The sequence below is a fragment of the Mauremys reevesii genome, linkage group 14, assembly GCF_016161935.1.
Source record: "Mauremys reevesii isolate NIE-2019 linkage group 14, ASM1616193v1, whole genome shotgun sequence".
Lineage (NCBI taxonomy): Eukaryota > Metazoa > Chordata > Testudines > Geoemydidae > Mauremys > Mauremys reevesii.
Genome location: NC_052636.1, coordinates 15,951,984 through 15,969,489, shown reverse-complemented (window position 1 = coordinate 15,969,489; position 17,506 = coordinate 15,951,984). Strand labels below are relative to the sequence as shown.

General features: G+C 64.8%; 3 protein-coding genes across 4 annotated transcripts; 1 reads left to right on the top strand and 2 right to left on the bottom strand.

Moving 5' to 3' along the window:
- Window positions 1-35: 35 nt before the first annotated feature.
- On the bottom strand, window positions 36-1,348 carry LOC120381951 (basic proline-rich protein-like). The gene is made up of 3 exons (XM_039500129.1): window positions 1,231-1,348; window positions 930-987; window positions 36-472 (listed from the first exon to the last, which is right to left on the bottom strand). The coding sequence occupies exons 1-3, from the start codon at window positions 1,324-1,326 to the stop codon at window positions 72-74; spliced, it is 555 nt and encodes a 184-aa protein (XP_039356063.1). The 5' UTR covers window positions 1,327-1,348; the 3' UTR covers window positions 36-71.
- Window positions 1,349-1,508: 160 nt separating this feature from the next.
- On the top strand, window positions 1,509-9,874 carry PVRIG (PVR related immunoglobulin domain containing). Of its 2 annotated transcripts, none has more exons than XM_039500128.1 (5): window positions 1,509-1,679; window positions 5,823-6,179; window positions 7,191-7,338; window positions 8,085-8,130; window positions 9,106-9,874. In XM_039500128.1, the coding sequence occupies exons 2-5, from the start codon at window positions 5,864-5,866 to the stop codon at window positions 9,499-9,501; spliced, it is 906 nt and encodes a 301-aa protein (XP_039356062.1). In that variant the 5' UTR covers window positions 1,509-1,679; window positions 5,823-5,863; the 3' UTR covers window positions 9,502-9,874. The 2 variants fall into 2 exon arrangements, with proteins under 2 accessions (XP_039356062.1, XP_039356061.1); XM_039500127.1 differs by lacking the exon at window positions 1,509-1,679 and adding an exon at window positions 4,379-4,505.
- A 2,490-nt stretch (window positions 9,875-12,364) lies between these two features.
- On the bottom strand, window positions 12,365-15,238 carry LOC120381545 (paired immunoglobulin-like type 2 receptor alpha). Its single transcript, XM_039499721.1, has 3 exons — window positions 15,196-15,238; window positions 13,215-13,592; window positions 12,365-12,803 (listed from the first exon to the last, which is right to left on the bottom strand). The coding sequence occupies exons 1-3, from the start codon at window positions 15,236-15,238 to the stop codon at window positions 12,496-12,498; spliced, it is 729 nt and encodes a 242-aa protein (XP_039355655.1). The 3' UTR covers window positions 12,365-12,495.
- Window positions 15,239-17,506: the final 2,268 nt, after the last annotated feature.

Genomic DNA, 17,506 nt, shown 5'->3' with positions numbered 1-17,506 from the left:
GGGGGTCCCCCTGTCTCAGAGTCACCCCCAGCCGCTCCGCACTCTGCCGTTTATTGTCCCCCGTGGGGGGGCTAGTGCAGGACCCCCGAACCCTCCCGGTTCCAGCAGGCGAAGGAGGGGCTGGGGGGGCACACGGAGCCCCCCTGCCAGCCCTCGGAGCTGACCCCGCCCGGGCTGGGGGGCGGCGGGCTCCAGCCGGGGCTCACATAGACGCGGGCGCGGTGGGCAGGGCGTGGGGCCGTGTGGCCCCCCAGCTTGTGGGGCACGGCCGGGCAGGCTCCAGGACGGGCCCCGGGCTCCTCCATCTTCAGGCTGGGGGGGGCGCTGGCCGGGGGGCGTCGGGAGCTGAGATGGGCCCCCGGGCGGGGTCTTCGGCCGGCCTCCGTGGGGCTGGAGGCCCCCCAAGCTCCTGGCACTGCTGGGGGGCTGCGGGGCCTGGCCGGGGGGGCGGCTGGTCTGCTCAGAGCGTCCACTAGAGGGGGAGAGAAAGGGAGCGTCAGCCCCCCACCAGCCTCAGGTCGTGCCCCCCATGTCCTCCCCTGCCCCAGGGCATTGTGGGAGCACGTGGCTCAGAGTGTCCCCCCACAGCCCTGGAGGATGCTGGGGGGGCAGGGCCTGCCCCAGAGGATGCTGGGAGGGGGCCGCCCTGGAGGATGCTGGGATGAGTGGCCTCCTCCCCGGAGGACACTGGTGGAAGGGGGGCTCTGCCCTGGGGGACGCTGGGAGAAGGGGGGACCCCGCCCCAGAGGATGCTGGGGTTAGGGGGGGCTCTGCCCTGGGGGATGCTGGGAGAAGGGGGGACCCCGCCCCAGAGGATGCTGGGGTTGGGGGGGACCCCGCCCCAGAGGATGCTGGGGTTAGGGGGGGGCTCTGCCCCAGAGGATGCTGGGAGAAGGGGGGGCTCTGCCCTGACACTGCACGTGACTCACATTTTGGGGTGCAGAGGTGGAGCAGATGCTGGACAAGGGGTCTCAGGTGCAGCCAGAGCTGGAGGGGGGGAAAATGGATCAGACCCCCCGGTCCCTTCAGATCCGGCCCCCCCAGCCCGGTGTCCCCCACTCTCAGACCCAGCCCCTATCCCCTCAGCCCACCCCCACCAGGTGTCTCCCCTCAACCCAGGATCCCCCCTGCAGACTCACTGGCTCCCCCAGCCCGGGTATTTCTGAGTGCGGGGCAGGAGGGGGCCCTGCTGGGGGGCAGGTCCATGGGGCCGGCCCCCCGGGCTCTCACCAGGCTGCTCGTGTTCAGCCCCACACACAGCACCACCAGCAGCCCCAGGACCCCCAGCATGGCGTCGCCCAGGCACTGGCAGGAGTCGCAGGGCATGGCCGGCGGCAGCTTCTGTCCTGGGGGGGGGGGGGTGTCCTGCTGTGAGGCAGCACCCAGGGCCTGTGACCTCATAGTGGAGCGGGAAGGGGGGGCTGGGGCCTGGGGGTCCAGGGCAGGGGGACAGTGCAGGGATCCCCACTCCCCACGGCAGGGGGTGGGGCCTTGAAGGGGCCAGGGATGAGGTATTAGAGGGGTCTGGGGTCATGCGCTGGGGGGGTTAGCTGTCCCCCCCGTCCTGCTGGGGGAGGGGTTTGTTGCTGGCTCTGCTCCCCCCCCCACTTCCCACCCTACAGTGATGTCATAGAGGGCTGAGCTGTGATGTCATGGAGGGCTGGCGCATGGGGAGCGAGGTGATTGGCTGCAGGGTGGGGGGGCAGGGAGGGTCCTTCCCCTTGGGGCTGTGACCCCCCCAGAGAGGGGCTGGGGGGTGCAGGAAAGAGGGAAGTGCAGCCCTGGCTGTGGGGCTCACCCCCCCACACACACCCCTCGTGCACCCACGCTCCATCCGAGCCGGGACACGGGGTGGGGGGCAGGGATTTCCCCCCCCCCAGCTCAGTAATCCGTGGGGCAGGGCGCTGCTAGATCCTCTGGGCCCGTCTCATCCCCAGGGCCCTGGGGGCCCCTCGGTCTCCGCCCGTGGCCGCGTGAGAGCTCCGGGGGGCTGCCGTGGGGTCGCCTGACGCGATTGAATTCGCCTCCAATTGCTGGGTCTGCTGCAAACTTGATGGAGGGGGTGAGCTGAGGGTGCCTCCCGTTCACCCTTCCACGGGGAGGCTTCGCCGGGGGTCAGCTCCTCAGCCACCGGGTGCGGGCCGGGTTCGTTTGGCACGGCGCTCGTTAGTCCCGCCGACGCCTGAGGCTGTCACAGCCGCCCTGCGACCTTCGCCAGCCGCACCCGGCCCCGCCGCACAAGCCAAGCGATCAATTCTCCAGACAGCCGCGGGGACTGGCCCAAGTTATATTATCCCGCTTAATTCGTTAGCAGTCGAATCCTGTATCGGCCGCTCCGTTCTCTTGCCTGGGAAGGTATCGGGCCGACAGGCCTAGAACGACCCAGTGCTTGCGACCCCGGCCAGCTTCTGCCGCTTTTAGGAGCATCCTTTCCACTCCTTTATCTGAGTCCTTAATGAGGATACCCAACAGCCCCAGGACTGGCCCCGTGGGACCCCGGTAGAGACGCCCTCCCAGTTCGACCACAAACCTGTAACGACGACTCTTTGGAACTGCATCTCGAGCACATTTCCCTGGTTAGCTTACGAGCCTGGCGTGCGGGACTCTTGTCAAAAGCCTGACTAGAATCCATATGAATGAAGTGATCATGTGATGTGACAACAGCAACCTCGAATACAGAACAGAGATCATTAGTAAACACTTCTGCCGTCTGCATTATTATGATAATTCTACCGTTTCCCTCCTGTAATGGACCAATAACATTGTCAGAATTTCTTTTATGTTCCTAATGTACTTTTAAAAACACTTTTCTTTGTCCTTAACTCTGCCGGTCACAGATTTCTCCTGGTGTCCCTTCGCTTCCCTTATCAATTTTCTACAATCCCTAGCTTTGGATCCATTTTCATTACAGCCAACTTGCCCTTTCTTCCACTTACTTATTTTTATTTTTTCTAGCTGCCTTCACTTCCCCCTCTAAACCAGGTTGTTGTTTTTTTTAACCAATATGCACTTCTTCCTTTCGATGGTGGAAATGTGGCTTTCTGAGTATCATTCACTTTTTTCTAATTAAATTCTTCCTCCCAGCCGAGGTCAGGCAGAAGTGTCTTCCGCTTTGTGAAACGGTCTCTTTTAAAGCACCCAGCAGATCTAGCGCAGCCTGGGACTTTGTTTGCGCGTTAGCAATGTGGTCAAGCTGTGATTACCGGTGCCTGAAGTGACCGTTCGTTTTTAGTTCTGTGCTCAGTGTCTCTGTCTGCCAAGGCCGGGTCTAATCGAGGATTTGCCCTGTTTCGGCTGCGACGCTTTTTGAGCTTGGAAATTGTCATCTCAAGGGCAGCTCGAGACCTCCAGAATACGTCGCTCAACTTGCAGCCCCCCGTGATTCGGCAGTTCACCCCCCACACCTCGTAGATAGATGGTTACGGAGCCGGTCATCCTGTTCCCTAGTGGCTGTAGCAGACACCAACTCCCATCCCATCTTGGGCTCCGTGGGTTAGGACGCTGACCCAGGAGCGTTCGAGATCGTTTTCTTCCGGGTCGTCCGTAACAAATGTGGGTCGAGTGGTTCCTTCCGGCCTTCAGCCCCGCGGTTCTGAGACACGTGTGCACGGCTCTGCACTGCCCCACGTATGGCGTGAGGCAGACGTGCCCATGGGTGTGCACTCGCACAGCTGTGCACCCCCACTCCCACGCACCATCCCACCATGCACTGGGCTTAGCCATCCCACAATGCACCGGACTTGGCCGGCCCACAATGCACCAGGCTTGGCCATCCCACAATGCACTGGCCTTGGTTACTGACTCTGGAGCTCCCCCCCCGCCCATGCCAATTCAGTTAAAAAAACATGACTGAAAACAGAGGGGCTTTTGTGAAATGTGGGTGGGGGAGGTGTCCTGGGCTGCGGGGTGGGGACATGGGCCCTCTAGGGCTCTGCAACAATCACACCCCCTTATCCCCCCCACCTAGATACTTAAGAAATGCATATGGGGAAACTGAGGCACCCACACAGTATTCAGAGAAAACATTAAGAACATTCCCACTTCGTTACCCCCCAACTGCGGACTCTGACTGCCCCGTGTGGGGTGTCACCAGGGCTCAGCTGTGTGTGTGTGGGGGGGTCTCTGTTCCCATGCCTTCACCGGGAGCTGGGCACGCCAGCTGGGACGAGGCAGGCGTGACCCTGGTGACCCGGGACTGGCGTGCCTGGCACAGGCCGTGCGAGAGCTTCGCACGGGGCCAGGCGTGCGAGCGAGCGAGGAAAAGGGACCGGCCCTGCACGATGTGATTAGCAGCAGCCACCAGCCAGCCTGCCGGTGAGGCCGGAGATGTGGGGCTGGCAGGGCCTCGGAGACCGTGGGGCGTGTGGGAGGCGGCGCTTTCCTGTTTGCCGGCGAGGGGGGAAGCGAAAGCTGCGATCGCTGCTGTCTGTGCTCCCGCGGCGCCATGGCCGGGCCCGGCAGCTTCCCGCTCATCGCCCTGCTCCTCAGCCAGTGCCTGGACACCGGTCAGAGCAGGGGCCTGGGAGCCAGGACGCCTGGGTTCTCTCCCCGGCTCTGGGAGGGGAGTGGGGGCTGGTGGGTGAGAGCAGGGGGGCTGGGAGCCAGGACTCCTGGGTTCTCTCCCCGGCTCTGGGAGGGGAGTGGGGGCTGGTGGTTAGAACAGGGGGGGGCTGGGAGCCCGGACTCCTGGGTTCTCTCCCGGCTCTGGGAGGGGAGTGGGGGCTGGTGGGTTAGAGCAGGGGGCTGGGAGCCAGGACTCCTGGGTTCTCTCCCAGCTCTGGGAGGAGTGGGGCTGGTGGTTAGAGCAGGGGCGGGGAGTCTGGACTCCTGGGTCCGCTCCCGGGCACTGGGAGACGAGTGGGGGCTGGTGGGTCAGAGCAGGGGGGCTGGGAGCCAGGACTCCTGGGTTCTCTCCCTGGCTCTGGGAGGGCAGTGGGGGCTGGTGGGTGAGAGCAGCGGGGCTGGGAGCCAGGACTCCGGGGTTCTCTCCCGGCTCTGGGAGGAGTGGGGCTGGTGGTTAGAGCAGGGGGCTGGGAGTCAGGACTCCTGGGTTCTCTCCCGGCTCTGGGAGGGGTGGGGCTGGTGGGTTAGAATAGGGGCTGGGAGCCAGGACTCCTGGGTTCTTTCCCGGCTCTGGGAGACGAGTGGGGCTGGTGGGTCAGAGCAGGGGCTGGGAGCCAGGACTCCTGGGTTCTCTCCTGGCTCTGGGAGGAGTGGGGCTGGTGGGTTAGAGCAGCGGGGGCTGGAAGCCAGGACTCCTGGGTTCTCTCCCTGGCTCTGGGAGGGGAGGCTGGTGGTTAGAGCAGGGGGGCTGGGAGCCAGGACTCCTGGGTTCTCTCCCTGGCTCTGGGAGTGGGGGCTGGTGGGTCAGAGCAGGGGGGCTGGGAGCCAGGACTCCTGGGTTCTCTCCCCAGCTCTGGGAGGGGAGTAGGGGCTGGTAGTTAGAGCACGGGGCGGCTGGGAACCAGGACTCCTGGGTTCTCTCCCGGCCCCTGGGAGGGGAGTGGGGGCTGGTGGGTCAGAGCAGGGGGGCTGGGAGCCAGGACTCCTGGGTTCTCTCCCCGGCTCTGGGAGGGGAGTGGGGGCTGGTGGGTCAGAGCAGCAGGGGCTGGGAGCCAGGACTCCTGCGTTCTCTCCCCGGCTCTGGGAGGGGAGTGGGGGCTGGTGGGTCAGAGCAGTGGGGGCTGGGAGCCAGGACTCCTGGGTTCTCTCCCCGGCTCTGGGAGGGGGCTGGGGGCTCGTGGGTCAGGGCAGGGGGATGGGAGCGAGGCAGGGAGACCGGTGGTTCTGGGGGTCTAACCCCTCTCCTCTCTCCTCACTAGGGACCAGCAAGGCAGGGCTGAAGCTCTGGGCCGAGGACCCCATGGCCCTGGGGTCCCCCCTGCAGCTTCACTGCGCCTTCCCGGGCCAGGAGCACATCACCCTGGTGAGCTGGTGGCGCTGGGGCCAGAACTGGAGCCGTGAGGACCTGGCCGTGATACACCCCACGCACGGGGCCAACGTGTTCCCCGCTGTCCAGGGCCGCCTGTGGGTCACCAACGTGTCCCACGACGGGCAGGTGGGGCTCACGGTGCCCAGCCTGGACCTGCAGCACAACGACACCCGCTACTGCTGCAAGTTCTCCACCTTCCCTACCGGCGTGTCGGAGCAGTGCCTGCAGGTCCTGATCCCCGAGCCCGGTGCGTGGGGCAGCCGGGGGGGCGGGGGATGGAGGGAGGGGTGGAAGTGGGGTGGGGATTGAGGGAGGGAGGGATGGAGGGATGGAAGCTGGGTGCAGAGGAGGAAGTGGGGTGGGAAGTGAGGTGCAGAGGGAGGGAAGTGGGGTGGGGATGGAGGGATGGAAGCAGGATGCAGAGGGAGGGAAGTGGGGTGCAGGGGGATGGAGGGATGGAAGTGCAGAGGGAGGGATGGAAGCGGGGTGGGGAGGGATGGAGGGATGGATGCAAGTGTGGTGCAGAGGAGGGAGGGAAGGAGGTGGGGATGGAGGGATGGAAGGGTGGGGTGCAGGGGATGGATGGAGGGATGGAAGCTGGGTGTGGAGGAGGAGGGATGGATGGAAGTGAGGTGCAGAGGAAGGGTAGTGGGGATGGAGGGATGGAAGCAGGGTGGGGGGGGAGGGAAGTGGGGTGCAGGGGGATGGATGGAGGGATGGAAGCTGTGCGGGGGATGGAGGGATGGAAGTGCAGAGGGAGGGATGGAAGTGGGGTGGGGAGGGATGGAAGTGGTTGATGGAGGGATGGAAGTGGGGTGGGGATTGAGGGAGGAAGGTATGGAACCGGGGTGCCGAGGGAAGGAAGTGGGGTGGGGAGGGATGGAGGGTTTGAGGCTTGGGCAGATGGACACGGGGTGGGGCTTGAAGGAGGGAGGGATGGAAGCAGGGTGCGGAGGAGGGATGGAAGCAGGTTGCAGAGGGAAGGAGGGACAGATGGGTGCGGGGGATGGAGGGAGGAAGCGGGGTGGTCAGGGAGGGATGGAAGCGGGGTGGTGAGGGAGGGATGGAACTGGGGTGCGAAGCGACAGTTGTGGGGCGGTATGGTTGGAGGGATGGAAGCAGGGTGCGGAGGGAAGGAAACGGGGTGGTGAGGGAGGGAGGGACGGATGGGTGCGGGGGGATGGATGAAGGGCTGGAGGGATGATTGGACACTCTCCATCCCTGGACACTCTCCAATCCATCTCCCCCCCCCCCGCAGCCGCTGACCCCTCCCCGGCCCCCCACTCCTTGGGCAGCACCTTCCTGCGCCCCGACGTGCTGGGGACGCTGGGCACCGGGGGCTTCTTCCTGCTGGGGAGCGTCCTGCTGCTGGGGCACCTCCTGCGGGAGTGGGCAAGGAGGCGGAGGTAGGAGACACGAACCCCCCCAGTCCCAGCAACCCCCATAGCAGGACAGGGGTGGGGACAGAACACCCCGGCCTTCGGGGGGGGGCTGGGAGCCCGGACGCCTGGGTTCTCCCCCTGGCTCTGGGAGGAGAGTGGGGGCTGGTGGTTAGAGCAGGGGGGGCTGGGAGCCAGGACTCCTGGGTTCTCCCCCCGGCTCTGGGAGGGGAGTGGGGGCTGGTGGTTAGAGCTGGGGGGGCTGGTCGCCAGGACTCCTGGGTTCTCTCCCCGGCTCTGGGAGAGGAGTGGGGGCTGGTGAGTCAGAGCAGGGGGGGCTGGGAGCCCGGATGCCTGGGTTCTTCCCCCGGCTCTGGGAGGGGAGTGGGGTCTGGTGGGTCAGAGCAGGGGGGCTGGGAGCCAGGACTCCTGGGTTCTCTCCGGTTCTGGGCGGGGAGAGGGGCCTGGTGGCTAGAGCAGGGGCGGGGAGCCAGGACTCCTGGGTTCTCTCCCCGGCTCTGGGAGGGGAGTGGGGGCTGGTGGGTCAGAGCAGGGGGGCTGGGAGCCAGGACTCCTGGGTTCTCTCCCTGGCTCTGGGAGGGGAGTGGGGGCTGGTGGCTAGAGCAGGGGGGCTGAGAGCCAGGACTCCTGGGTTCTCTCCCCAGCTCTGGGAGGGCAGTGGGGGCTGGTGGGTCAGAGCAGGGGGGCTGGGAGCCAGGACTCCTGGGTTCTCTCCCCACTCCCTCACTGTACCCCCCTCTCTTTCTCTCTAGGAAGCTAAAGGTCTCTCATCCCCACCCCGACCTGCCCAGCTCTCAGGTAACCCTGCTTTGCTCTCCACGGGGCTGGGGGGTGGGATGGCACTGGGGGCCCTGATGGGGGGACACCTCATGCACTTTGTCTGCTGGCCTGGGGCACCAAGGCCCCCGTGGCCAGTCCCCCATGGGGCAGAGGGGTCAGCGCGAGCCAGCCCCGGGGGGAGGGGGGAGGGCATGGACATTAGCCACCCCCCTGCCCTGGGCCTCTACAAAGCAGATGGACTCTGCTCTATTCACCCCCCCACACGTCTGATCAGCCCCCACCACCACCGTAGACGCCTGCTGGAAAACATCGGCTGCAGCGTCACTGAACAGGAAACCACCCCGGTTTTCAGTTCCTCGCCCGCCGCTCGGCTCAGACCCGCCCCTGCCTTGCCCCCACAGCCTGGGTCCTGCAGGGCCTCTGTGGGGCACGGGTTCCGGGCTGCGGCCTGAGCCCCCCAGCACACGGACCCTGCCCCAGGGAGCGTGCAGAACGGCAACCCCCTGGGACTACATATCCCATGGTGCAGCGGGATGCCCTGCTCCATGGCAGCCCCCAGCTCGGCTTCCATTGCATGCTGGGAGCTGTAGTCTCCTTGGGCTGGCATGGGGAAGGGCGCTCTGCTGGGCCCCATTGCATGCTGGGAGTTGCAGCCCCCCCCCAAGGGGCGAAGGTGGGTCGCTGGGTCCTGTTGCATGCTGGGAGTTTGCAGTCTCTGTGGGGAACTCTGGGCCCCATTGTATGCTGGGAGTTTGCAGTGTCTGTAGGGGGCAGCTGGGTCCCATTGCATGCTGGGAGCTTGCAGTCTCTGTGGGGGGCAGCTGGGCCCCATTGCATGCTGGGAGTTTGCAGTCTCTGTAGGGGGCAGCTGGGCCCCATTGCATGCTGGGAGCTTGCAGTCTCTGTGGGGGGGGGTGCAGTGGGGGGCTCTGCCCTAGGGGGAGCGGTAAGTGGGGCAGGTCCCCCTCCCTAATGCTCGTCTTGTGTTACCAGGAGACCCCCATGGCGCTGTGGGTGCAGCAGGGGCTGCCGGGCCGGCGTAGCTCTTTCTCCGCCCCCTACGTGCTCATCAACTTGGACTATTTCACCCCCCAGTCCAGCGCCACAGCCTACGGGGGGGCCCTGCCCCCCAAGGTACCCCCCCGGCCTGGCCGGGACAAAGGACAGGGCCCGGGGCAGAGCAGGGCCGTGCGCTGGGAGCAGGGGCGCGAGGAGCAGTGCTCGGACCTGACGCTGACTTCCTTCCCCTCGGGACGCGGCGCCCCGCAAAGCTCCAGGGACCGTCCCGCCTCTGCGAAGACAGGACGCTGTCCGCCCCTCGTGCCGCGCGCGGGATCCCATGGCTGGAACCGACCCCTCCCGGAGCCGCCCGCCCCGGAGCCGTCGTGACAGGATGGGAATTTTCTGGAACGTTTTCTGTGAAGGCTGTGCGTGCCTCAGTTTCCCCCGACACGCAGCGGGGTGGGGAAAGGCGGCTCGCTCTCGGGCTGGGCACAACACGGGGGGGACCGGCGCCGGGCCGCACCGGGTCTCTGGAGACAATGGCAAAGCGAGTGACTGGGACATTTGGTACCGAGCGACCATGACCGGCCCCCGCCCGCAGGCAGCCGGCCGGAGAGCCAAGAACCGAGCCTGGCCGGGCTCCGGGTGACCCGAATGGGCCGGGGTGATCCTCTCTGTTCTCCACAAATAAACCACCCGGGGGGAAACCGGTCTCAGCGAGCCGCCCCCCGCCCCCGTTCCTCTAGGTCCTACAGATAAACAGGATGCTTGATTCGCTCTCTCGGCCAAGGGGCGGGTGCTTTGTTTGGTTCTGACAGCGGCTGTGAGTGTCACTGCAAACGCCGGGCGAGGGGCGTTAATCCCTGCGGAGCGGGCGAGTCCCCCCCCAGGGACCGGAGCTCACGGACGGCATCGGGGGGGGGCTGCAGGACCCGATCTCCAGCCTGAGGAGGCGGTGAAGCCGCGTGGCCGACCCTGGAGGAAGGGGGAGACCCCTCGGGGGTCTGGCCCACTGACGGGTTCCTCCTAGAGACCGTGAGAGCCGTCCCCCCCCCAGTGCCACCCCCAGAGCCGTCCCCTCCTGGTGCCACCTCTGGAGACATCCCCTCCCGGTGCCATGCCAGGGTCGCACTTTCATGCTCTCGTGTGACACTCTGTGATACCGATTTCCCATCCCTCTGTGATGCCCGGGGCACTATGGGGCATCTCGGGCCCTGCCCCGCAGGGGATGATCTTGCCCAGGTCCTGGGAGGGTCTTGGGGACGGCGACAGCTGCCCCTCCCCGCTCGCCCCCCGAACACCTGGGTCCGTTTCAGAGCAGGGCCTCAGCAGCGGTGGTTTCCTGCCTGGCCCCGGGCTGCGAAGATGCTGCTGCTGTGTTGTGTCGCATCCTGTGGTGGCGGATTTCACCCCGCAGGCGCTTCACCAGCGCTGTGGTTCCTCGCAGCTCCGGCCCCGAGTGTCCGTCTGTTGTTTTGTGTCTGTCTGTCTGCTGCCCGCCCACCCCTTCCCCTGGGCCCCAACGCTCGTCTCAGCGAGGCCCCCCCATTCCTGTAGGTCCTACAGATAAACAGGCTGCTTGATTCGCTCTCTCGGCCGGGGGGAGGGTGCTTTGTTTGGTAACAGCAGCAGGGCAGGGGTTGACGCCACCTGACTGCACCCGCCTCCCGCTGCCACCACGTTCATTGCTGGTGGGCGCAGGGAGCCGTGGGGTACCCCGGGTACCAGCGCCCCTGCAGTGCATCGTGGGAGATTCTCAAGTGCTGCAGGGGATGGGAGCGGGAGGCGGAGCTGGGCCAAGCAGGAGGGCGGGTTCGATCACAGGCACCACCTTGGGACCGTCACCTGACGTGCTGAAATGACCTCTGAGCCCGTTTTCCCTGCCAGCTTGGGACTCCAGCACCCTGCCTTGTGGAGCCAGACACGCCAGCCTGCTGCAGCACAGACCCGGGGTCTGAACCACGCCCCCAAAACTGCAGGCTTTACCTGAAAGCCGCTCAGCCTTGTCTCCAGCACCAGACACCCCGTTCCCAATGGGATCCAACCCCCCAATCGATCCATTTCACTCTGTATAACGCTTATATGGAGTCAATTCATAAATTGTCCCTCCTCTGTAACACCAACAGAGAGAGATGCCCAGCTGTTTGCTCCCCCGGGATCAATCACTTACTCTGGGTTCATTAATAAACAAAAAGTGATTTGATTAAATACAGAAAGGAGGATTTCAGCAGCTCCCAGTAAGAACAGACAGAACAAAGTCAGTCACCCAGCAAAATAAAACCAAATCACGCAAGTCTGAGCCTAGCACGGGAGGAAACTGAACACAGGGAAAATCTCACCCTCAGGGTCGTTCCAAAGAGCTTCTGTCACAGACCAGACTCCTTCCTAGTCTGGGCCCGACCCTTTCCCCGGCGCAGCCCCTGTTCCAGCGCAGGTGGGAGCTGGGGGATTGAACATGACTGGCCCCCTTTGTCCTGCTCCACCCCCTCTTAGAGCTGTGGGTGGCACAAGGCGGGAATCTCCTGTCTCTCTGGTCCCCCTCCTGCTAAATGGAAAGGCACCGGGTTTGAGATGGGTTCCAGTTCCAGGGGACGTGGGCACATGTCCTGTGGGACCCCCAAGCCTCCATCCTTCCTGGCCTGACTCACAGGAAGCCCTGCGAGTAAACAGAGCCATTTACAGCCAATTGTCCTGGTCAATGGGAGCCATCAGGCTTCCAAACCCCCATTAATGGCCCCCACTTTGCGTAGTTACAACAGGCCTCAGAGTTCTAGTTCATCTTTCTAGGGTCAGCTACACGAGTGACACATTCATACAAACAGGCTGGCCACACTCAGCAGATTACAAGCTCTGTACTGATCCCTTACACGAGACCTTGTGCATGAAGCATGTTCCAGTTACATCATATTCATGTTCATTAGCATATTTTCATACAATCATATCGAGTGCAACGTCACCCACCTCTATCTACCCCCATCCACCCCCTCTATCTATCTATCTAGCCCCATCCACCCCCTCTATCTATCTATCTATCTATCTATCTATCTATCTATCTACCTATCTATCTACCCCCATCCACCCCCTCTATCTATCTATCTATCTATCTATCTACCCCCATCCACCCCCTCTATCTATCTATCTATCTATCTATCTATCTATCTATCTATCTACCCCCACCCACCCCTCTATCCATCCCCATCCACCCCTCTATCTATCTATCTATCTATCTATCTATCTATCTATCTATCTATCTATCTATCTATCTATCTATCTATCCCCACACTCCCCCCTCCCACCCATGCACACTATCCATCCCTCTCTGCTCTGGCTAGCTGGTGTTTTGCTGGAGGATAACAGCCATTCTACTGCTGCTGGACGGTGTCATTCCCCGGGGATGCCTGGCGAAGGGCTCTGTGCCAGGGAGGTGAGTTCAAATCGTGATGCTGACGGTGCCTCACTCCTGGGCACCTGCTCGGTGACGCTTTCTGAGCCATGACCGCAGCCCAGCCACCGGCCCAGGGCAAAGACCACAATGGGGATGCCGGCCTTGGAGAGCAGCAGGACGAGGCCGATGAGGACGAGGTGAACAGTGTCGATGCGTCGGGGGTAGGTTCTCTCGGCACCCCCTGTGCCAGTTGTGACCATTTCCGGGTGCCGGGTGCTGTCTGTGGGGCTGGGAGCTTCCCGCACTGGAGAGGGAGCAGGGGGCAGCAGGTGAGTACGGGCTCCCCTGGCAAACTCTGTCCCCCCAAACCCACCCGCTCCCCTGCTCGAAGGGTGCAGTGACCCCCCCAGCCCTCCGGATATGAGGGGTCCCTGCTCCCCTTTATGGCCCTCAGGGTATGGGAGACCCTGCTTCCCCCTACAGCCCCCTGGATATGGGGGGGACTCTGCTTCCCACCACTGTCCCTTGGATATGGGGGGACCTGCTCCTGCTTACTGCCCCCAATGTATGGGAGACCCTGCGTCCCCCCACTGCCCCCCAGGAATGGGAGACCCACCCTTGCCCCTGGCTGTGGGGGCTCTGTGCCCGGTAACAGCTCCCTCTCTCTCCCCCCCCCGATGGTATGCCGGTGCTGCCACGGTTCATCCCCTCTCACCTGTCACCGTGAGTTGGGTCCCAGGGAGGCCGCGCCATTGCTCCCATTGGCCATCGTTCCTCAGCGCCCAAACTTGGCAGACGTACTCGCTGGCGTCCGACTCCCGCAGCCGGTCGATGCGGATCGAGGCCGTTCGGCTCCCCCGCGGGTCTCCGACCAGGGCGATGCGGCCCCTGTAATCCGGGTGGGTGAGCCCCTCGGTGTGATTGTAGATAACCTCGCCATGGAACCCGCCTCGTCTCCAGTGAACCCGGAGGTCCTGCAGCGGCTCGATCTCGGGGGGGTAGGTGAAGGCGCAGGGCAGGGTGACGGAGCCCCCGGCCGGCGCCGACAGGGACTCGGGCTGGGTTATTGTGTACCCGGGTTTCTGGGCAGCTGCTGCAAAGACCCCCAGAGACACAATCCTGTCACCGCGGCCGGCCCCGGGGTCCCACCCGCAGCCAGTGGGGCACAAACACCCCCCAGCCTCCCCCAGCCCCCTTCCAGCCCCCCAGCACCCACACTGCACAAGCCAGCCCAGCCCCAGGCCCCCCGCCCCGTTCCCCTCCCTCAACGAGCCACTCCCCATTCACCCGCCCCAGCCAGCCCCTCCCTGTGCCCCTGCCCCATTCACCCCGCCCCAGCCAGCCCCTCCCTGTGCCCCTGCCCCATTCCCCTCCCCAGCCAGCCCCTTCCTCTGCCCCTGCCCCATTCCCCTCCCCAGCCAGCCCCTCCTGTGCCCCTGCCCCATTCACCCCGCCCAGCCAGCCCCTCCTGTGCCCCTGCCCCATTCACCCCTAGCCAGCCCCTCCCTGTGCCCCTGCCCCATTCACCCCGCCCCAGCCAGCCCCTCCTGTGCCCCTGCCCCATTCACCCCGCCCCAGCCAGCCCCTCCCGGTGCTCCTGCCCCCTTCACCCCGCCCCAGCCAGCCCCTCCCTGTGCCCCTGCCCCATTCACCCCGCCCCAGCCAGCCCCTCGCTGTGCTCCTGCCCCATTCACCCCCAGCCAGCCCCTCCCTGTGCCCCTGCGCCATTCACCCCCCTAGCCAGCCCCTCCCTGTGCCCCTGCCCCATTCACCTCCCCCCAGCCTCTCCCTGTGCCCCTGCCCCGTTCACCCCACCCCCGAACAGCCCCTCCCTGTGCCCCTGCCCCATTCACCTCCCCAGCCCCTCCCTGAGCCCCTGCCCCATTCACCCTGCCCCAGCCCCTCCCTGTGCCCCTGCCCCATTCACCTCCCCAGCCCCTCCCTGTGCCCCCGCCCCATTCACCTCCCCCCAGCCAGCCCCTCCCTGTGCCCCTGCCCCATTCACCTCCCCCCAGCCAGCCCCTCCCTGTGCCCCTGCCCCATTCACCCCGCCCCAGCCAGCCCCTCCCTGTGCCCCGCCCCATTCACCCCACCCCAGCCAGCCCCTCCCTGTGTCTCTGCCCCATTCACCTCCCCCAGCCAGCCCCTCCTGTGCCCCTGCCCCATTCCCTGCCCCTCCCCAGCTCCTCCCTGTGCCCCTGCCCCATTCACCTCCCCCAGCCAGCCCCTCCTGTGCCCCTGCCCCATTCACCTCCCCCAGCCAGCCCCTCCTGTGCCCCTGCCCCATTCACCTCCCCAGCCAGCCCCTCCTGTGCCCCTGCCCCATTCACCCCGCCCCAGCCAGCCCCTCCCTGTGCCCCCGCCCCATTCACCCCACCCCAGCCAGCCCCTCCCTGTGTCCCTGCCCCATTCACCTCCCCCAGCCAGCCCCTCCCTGTGCCCCTGCCCCATTCCCCTGCCCTCCCCCAACCCCTTCCTGTGCCCCTGCCCCATTCACCCCGCCCCAGCCAGCCCCTCCCTGTGTCCCTGCCCCATTCACCTCCCCCAGCCAGCCCTCCTGTGCCCCTGCCCCATTCACCTCCCCCCAGCCCCTCCCCGGTCCCTGTCCCCCATCACCCCCTGCTGGTCGGGTCTCGCCAGTGACAAGGGGCTGCCCCCCAGTTCTGTGCCCCCCCGTGTCACACCCCAGGGCTCACCCCCCACCAGGGACAGCAGCAGCAGCAGCAGCTCCCGGCTCATGGCCCCAGCGGAGGCGACTCCGGCCCCACTGGCTCTGCTCCCCCCCCCTCATTTGAGGAAGCTGGTGACAGCTTGGCCTTTCCTGTGTGAAATCCCCCCCCCCCCCGCCGTCTGGGCCAGTGAGACACTGCACGGAGGGGGTGGGAGGAGGGGGTAGCAGGGGCCAGGACTCCTGGGTTCTCTCCCCGGCTCTGGGAGGGGAGTGGGAGCTGGTGGGTTAGAGCAGGGGGGCTGGGAGCCAGGACTCCTGGGTTCTCTCCCGGGCTCTGGGAGGGGAGTGGGGGCTGGTGGGTTAGAGCAGGGGGGCTGGGAGCCAGGACTCCTCTGTTCTCGCCCCGGGGGTGGGTGGGGCGGGGGGGCGGGGGGGTTCGAGCCGGGGGGGCTGGGAGCCAGGACTCCTGGGTTCTCTCCCCGGCTCTGGGAGGGGAGTGGGGGCTGGTGGGTCAGAGCAGGGGGGGCTGGGAGCCAGGACGCCTGGGTTCTCTCGCCGGCTCTGGGAGGGGAGTGGGGGCTGGTGGTTAGAGCAGGGGGGCTGGGAGCCAGGACTCCTGGGTTCTCTCCCCGGCGCTGGGAGGGGAGTGGGGTCGGGTGGTTAGAGGAGGAGAGGTTGGTTGGGTGGCCAACTGGGGGCAGGGGCTGGATCTGGGTGGGTCAGGGGATTGGCACAGGGGCTGGGGCTGGCTGGGTCGGGGTCGGGGACAGGCTGGGGTGGGTGGGGGTGAGGGCCGGGTCAGCATCACAGCCTGGTTCCGGGGCCTGCTGCCCAGTGAGGTTTGGTTTCACACCAGTGCACACGCGCTAGTGACCCTGGGGCGGCCCGTGTGCCGGGGGCTGGTTCCCGGGGGGTGGCCAGGACCCCGGGGTGATCACTGAGCCTGCCCCAGATGTGCAGGGACCCGGAGACCCCCCTCCCCCCTCGGGGGGGTGGTACCCGACTCAGAGATTCTGGTTCCTCTGCGGGTCCGGCTGAGCTGCTCGGATGTGGGAAAAGGGGAACTGGGGCAGCTAATTATAGTGCAGCTTGGCACCGAGGTCCCCCGGTCCCCTCCCCCACAGCTCCAGGGTCCCTCCCCCCGTTCCCCTCCCCCACAGCTCCAGCGTCCTTCCCTCCCCCGAGTTCCCATGTCCCCTGCAGCCCCCACCCAATTATGCAGGCCCCATGGATCCCCCCATGTCCTCCACCCCCTGTGCCCTGCGTGCCCCCTTGTGCTCTGGACCTGCTCCCTACGAAGGCAGCCCGGACTCTGGGGGATCCTCCCCTCTCGGGGAGCAGATGGTCTCCTGGGGCGGCCAGCGGGCCCTGCACCCCAACGCCGCCTGTGAGACGTGCCTCTCAGCCAGCCGGGAGATCAGACGCTTTGTCAGTCGAGAGGAACACGGCGCAGTGTAGAACTGATCAATGAAATTGTTTTTCATTGTTCACGTTATCAATAGAACTTCTGTTCACTGTTCGCCCTGCACTGCACTTGTCTAGATTGTAACTTCTGTTCACTGTTTGCCATGGTATAATTCAAACCCCATTTTAAAACGCTCACTCCATGTTGTAAAAGCTTCCTCCAACCTTCATTTCTGCAAACCCTGCTGTAATCTTCTTAGTTAGTGTAGCCGTGTGACTGAGGTATGGATGGATGAGGGATCAACCTCCAGCCCCAGCCTGTCCTGATGAAATAGACTTCAGACCCCACCGGCTGAAGCTGCAGACAAGAGCCCTAACAAAGTAAGCAGAGGCCACCCTAAAAAGAAAAGGTGCAATAGAAGGAAGATCAAAGCCAGGTCCCGCCTGCAATTGCCGGGTGATCGATCACCAAACCCAGAGGCAGCCTGACACAGCAAGACCTAGAGACTCTGGATTCAAACTGAAGCCTACACAAAGGACGGGTGAGATGGGAGACTTTGGAGGGTAACGTTCTGCTGCCAACATGGAAGGGCATCGGTGCAGGCCCAACAGAGACCCAGCTCGTCCTTGTGCCCGGCTTCCCTGGCCAGTTACCGCCACAAGCCACGAACCCAAGCTGGGAAATCAAGCCACGAACTCAAGCTGTGTCCAGGACTGGGAACTATGCAGCAGCTGCAGAACATCTGGTGTGTGTGTGTGTGTGTGTGTGCGTGTGTGTGTGTGTGTGGGTGGGTGGGTGTGGGTGTGTGTTAGGTATAATGTGTGTGTGGGTGTGGGGGTGTGTGTTAGGTATAATGTGTGTGTGGGTGTGGGGGTGTGTGTTAGGTATAACGTGGGTGTGGGTGTGGGTGTGTTAGGTATAATGTGTGTGT

Bases quoted from the DNA above. Each gene is read 5' to 3' on its own strand.
- LOC120381545 (XM_039499721.1), bottom strand. From the start codon at position 15,238: ATGAGCCGGGAGCTGCTGCTGCTGCTGCTGTCCCTGGTGGGGG. The intron at 13,593-15,195 runs GTGAGCCCTGGG...GGGTCTTTGCAG, and splicing joins GCTGCTGTCCCTGGTGGGGG to CAGCTGCCCAGAAACCCGGG. The intron at 12,804-13,214 runs GTGAGAGGGGAT...CTCCCTCTCCAG, and splicing joins GACCCAACTCACGGTGACAG to TGCGGGAAGCTCCCAGCCCC.
- PVRIG (XM_039500127.1), top strand. From the start codon at position 4,445: ATGGCCGGGCCCGGCAGCTTCCCGCTCATCGCCCTGCTCCTCAGCCAG. The intron at 6,180-7,190 runs GTGCGTGGGGCA...CCCCCCCCGCAG, and splicing joins GGTCCTGATCCCCGAGCCCG to CCGCTGACCCCTCCCCGGCC. The intron at 7,339-8,084 runs GTAGGAGACACG...CTTTCTCTCTAG, and splicing joins GAGTGGGCAAGGAGGCGGAG to GAAGCTAAAGGTCTCTCATC.
- LOC120381951 (XM_039500129.1), bottom strand. From the start codon at position 1,326: ATGCCCTGCGACTCCTGCCAGTGCCTGGGCGACGCCATGCTGGGGGTC. The intron at 988-1,230 runs GTGAGAGCCCGG...CCCCCCCTCCAG, and splicing joins GGCTGAACACGAGCAGCCTG to CTCTGGCTGCACCTGAGACC. The intron at 473-929 runs GTGAGTCACGTG...CTCCCCCTCTAG, and splicing joins CCACCTCTGCACCCCAAAAT to TGGACGCTCTGAGCAGACCA.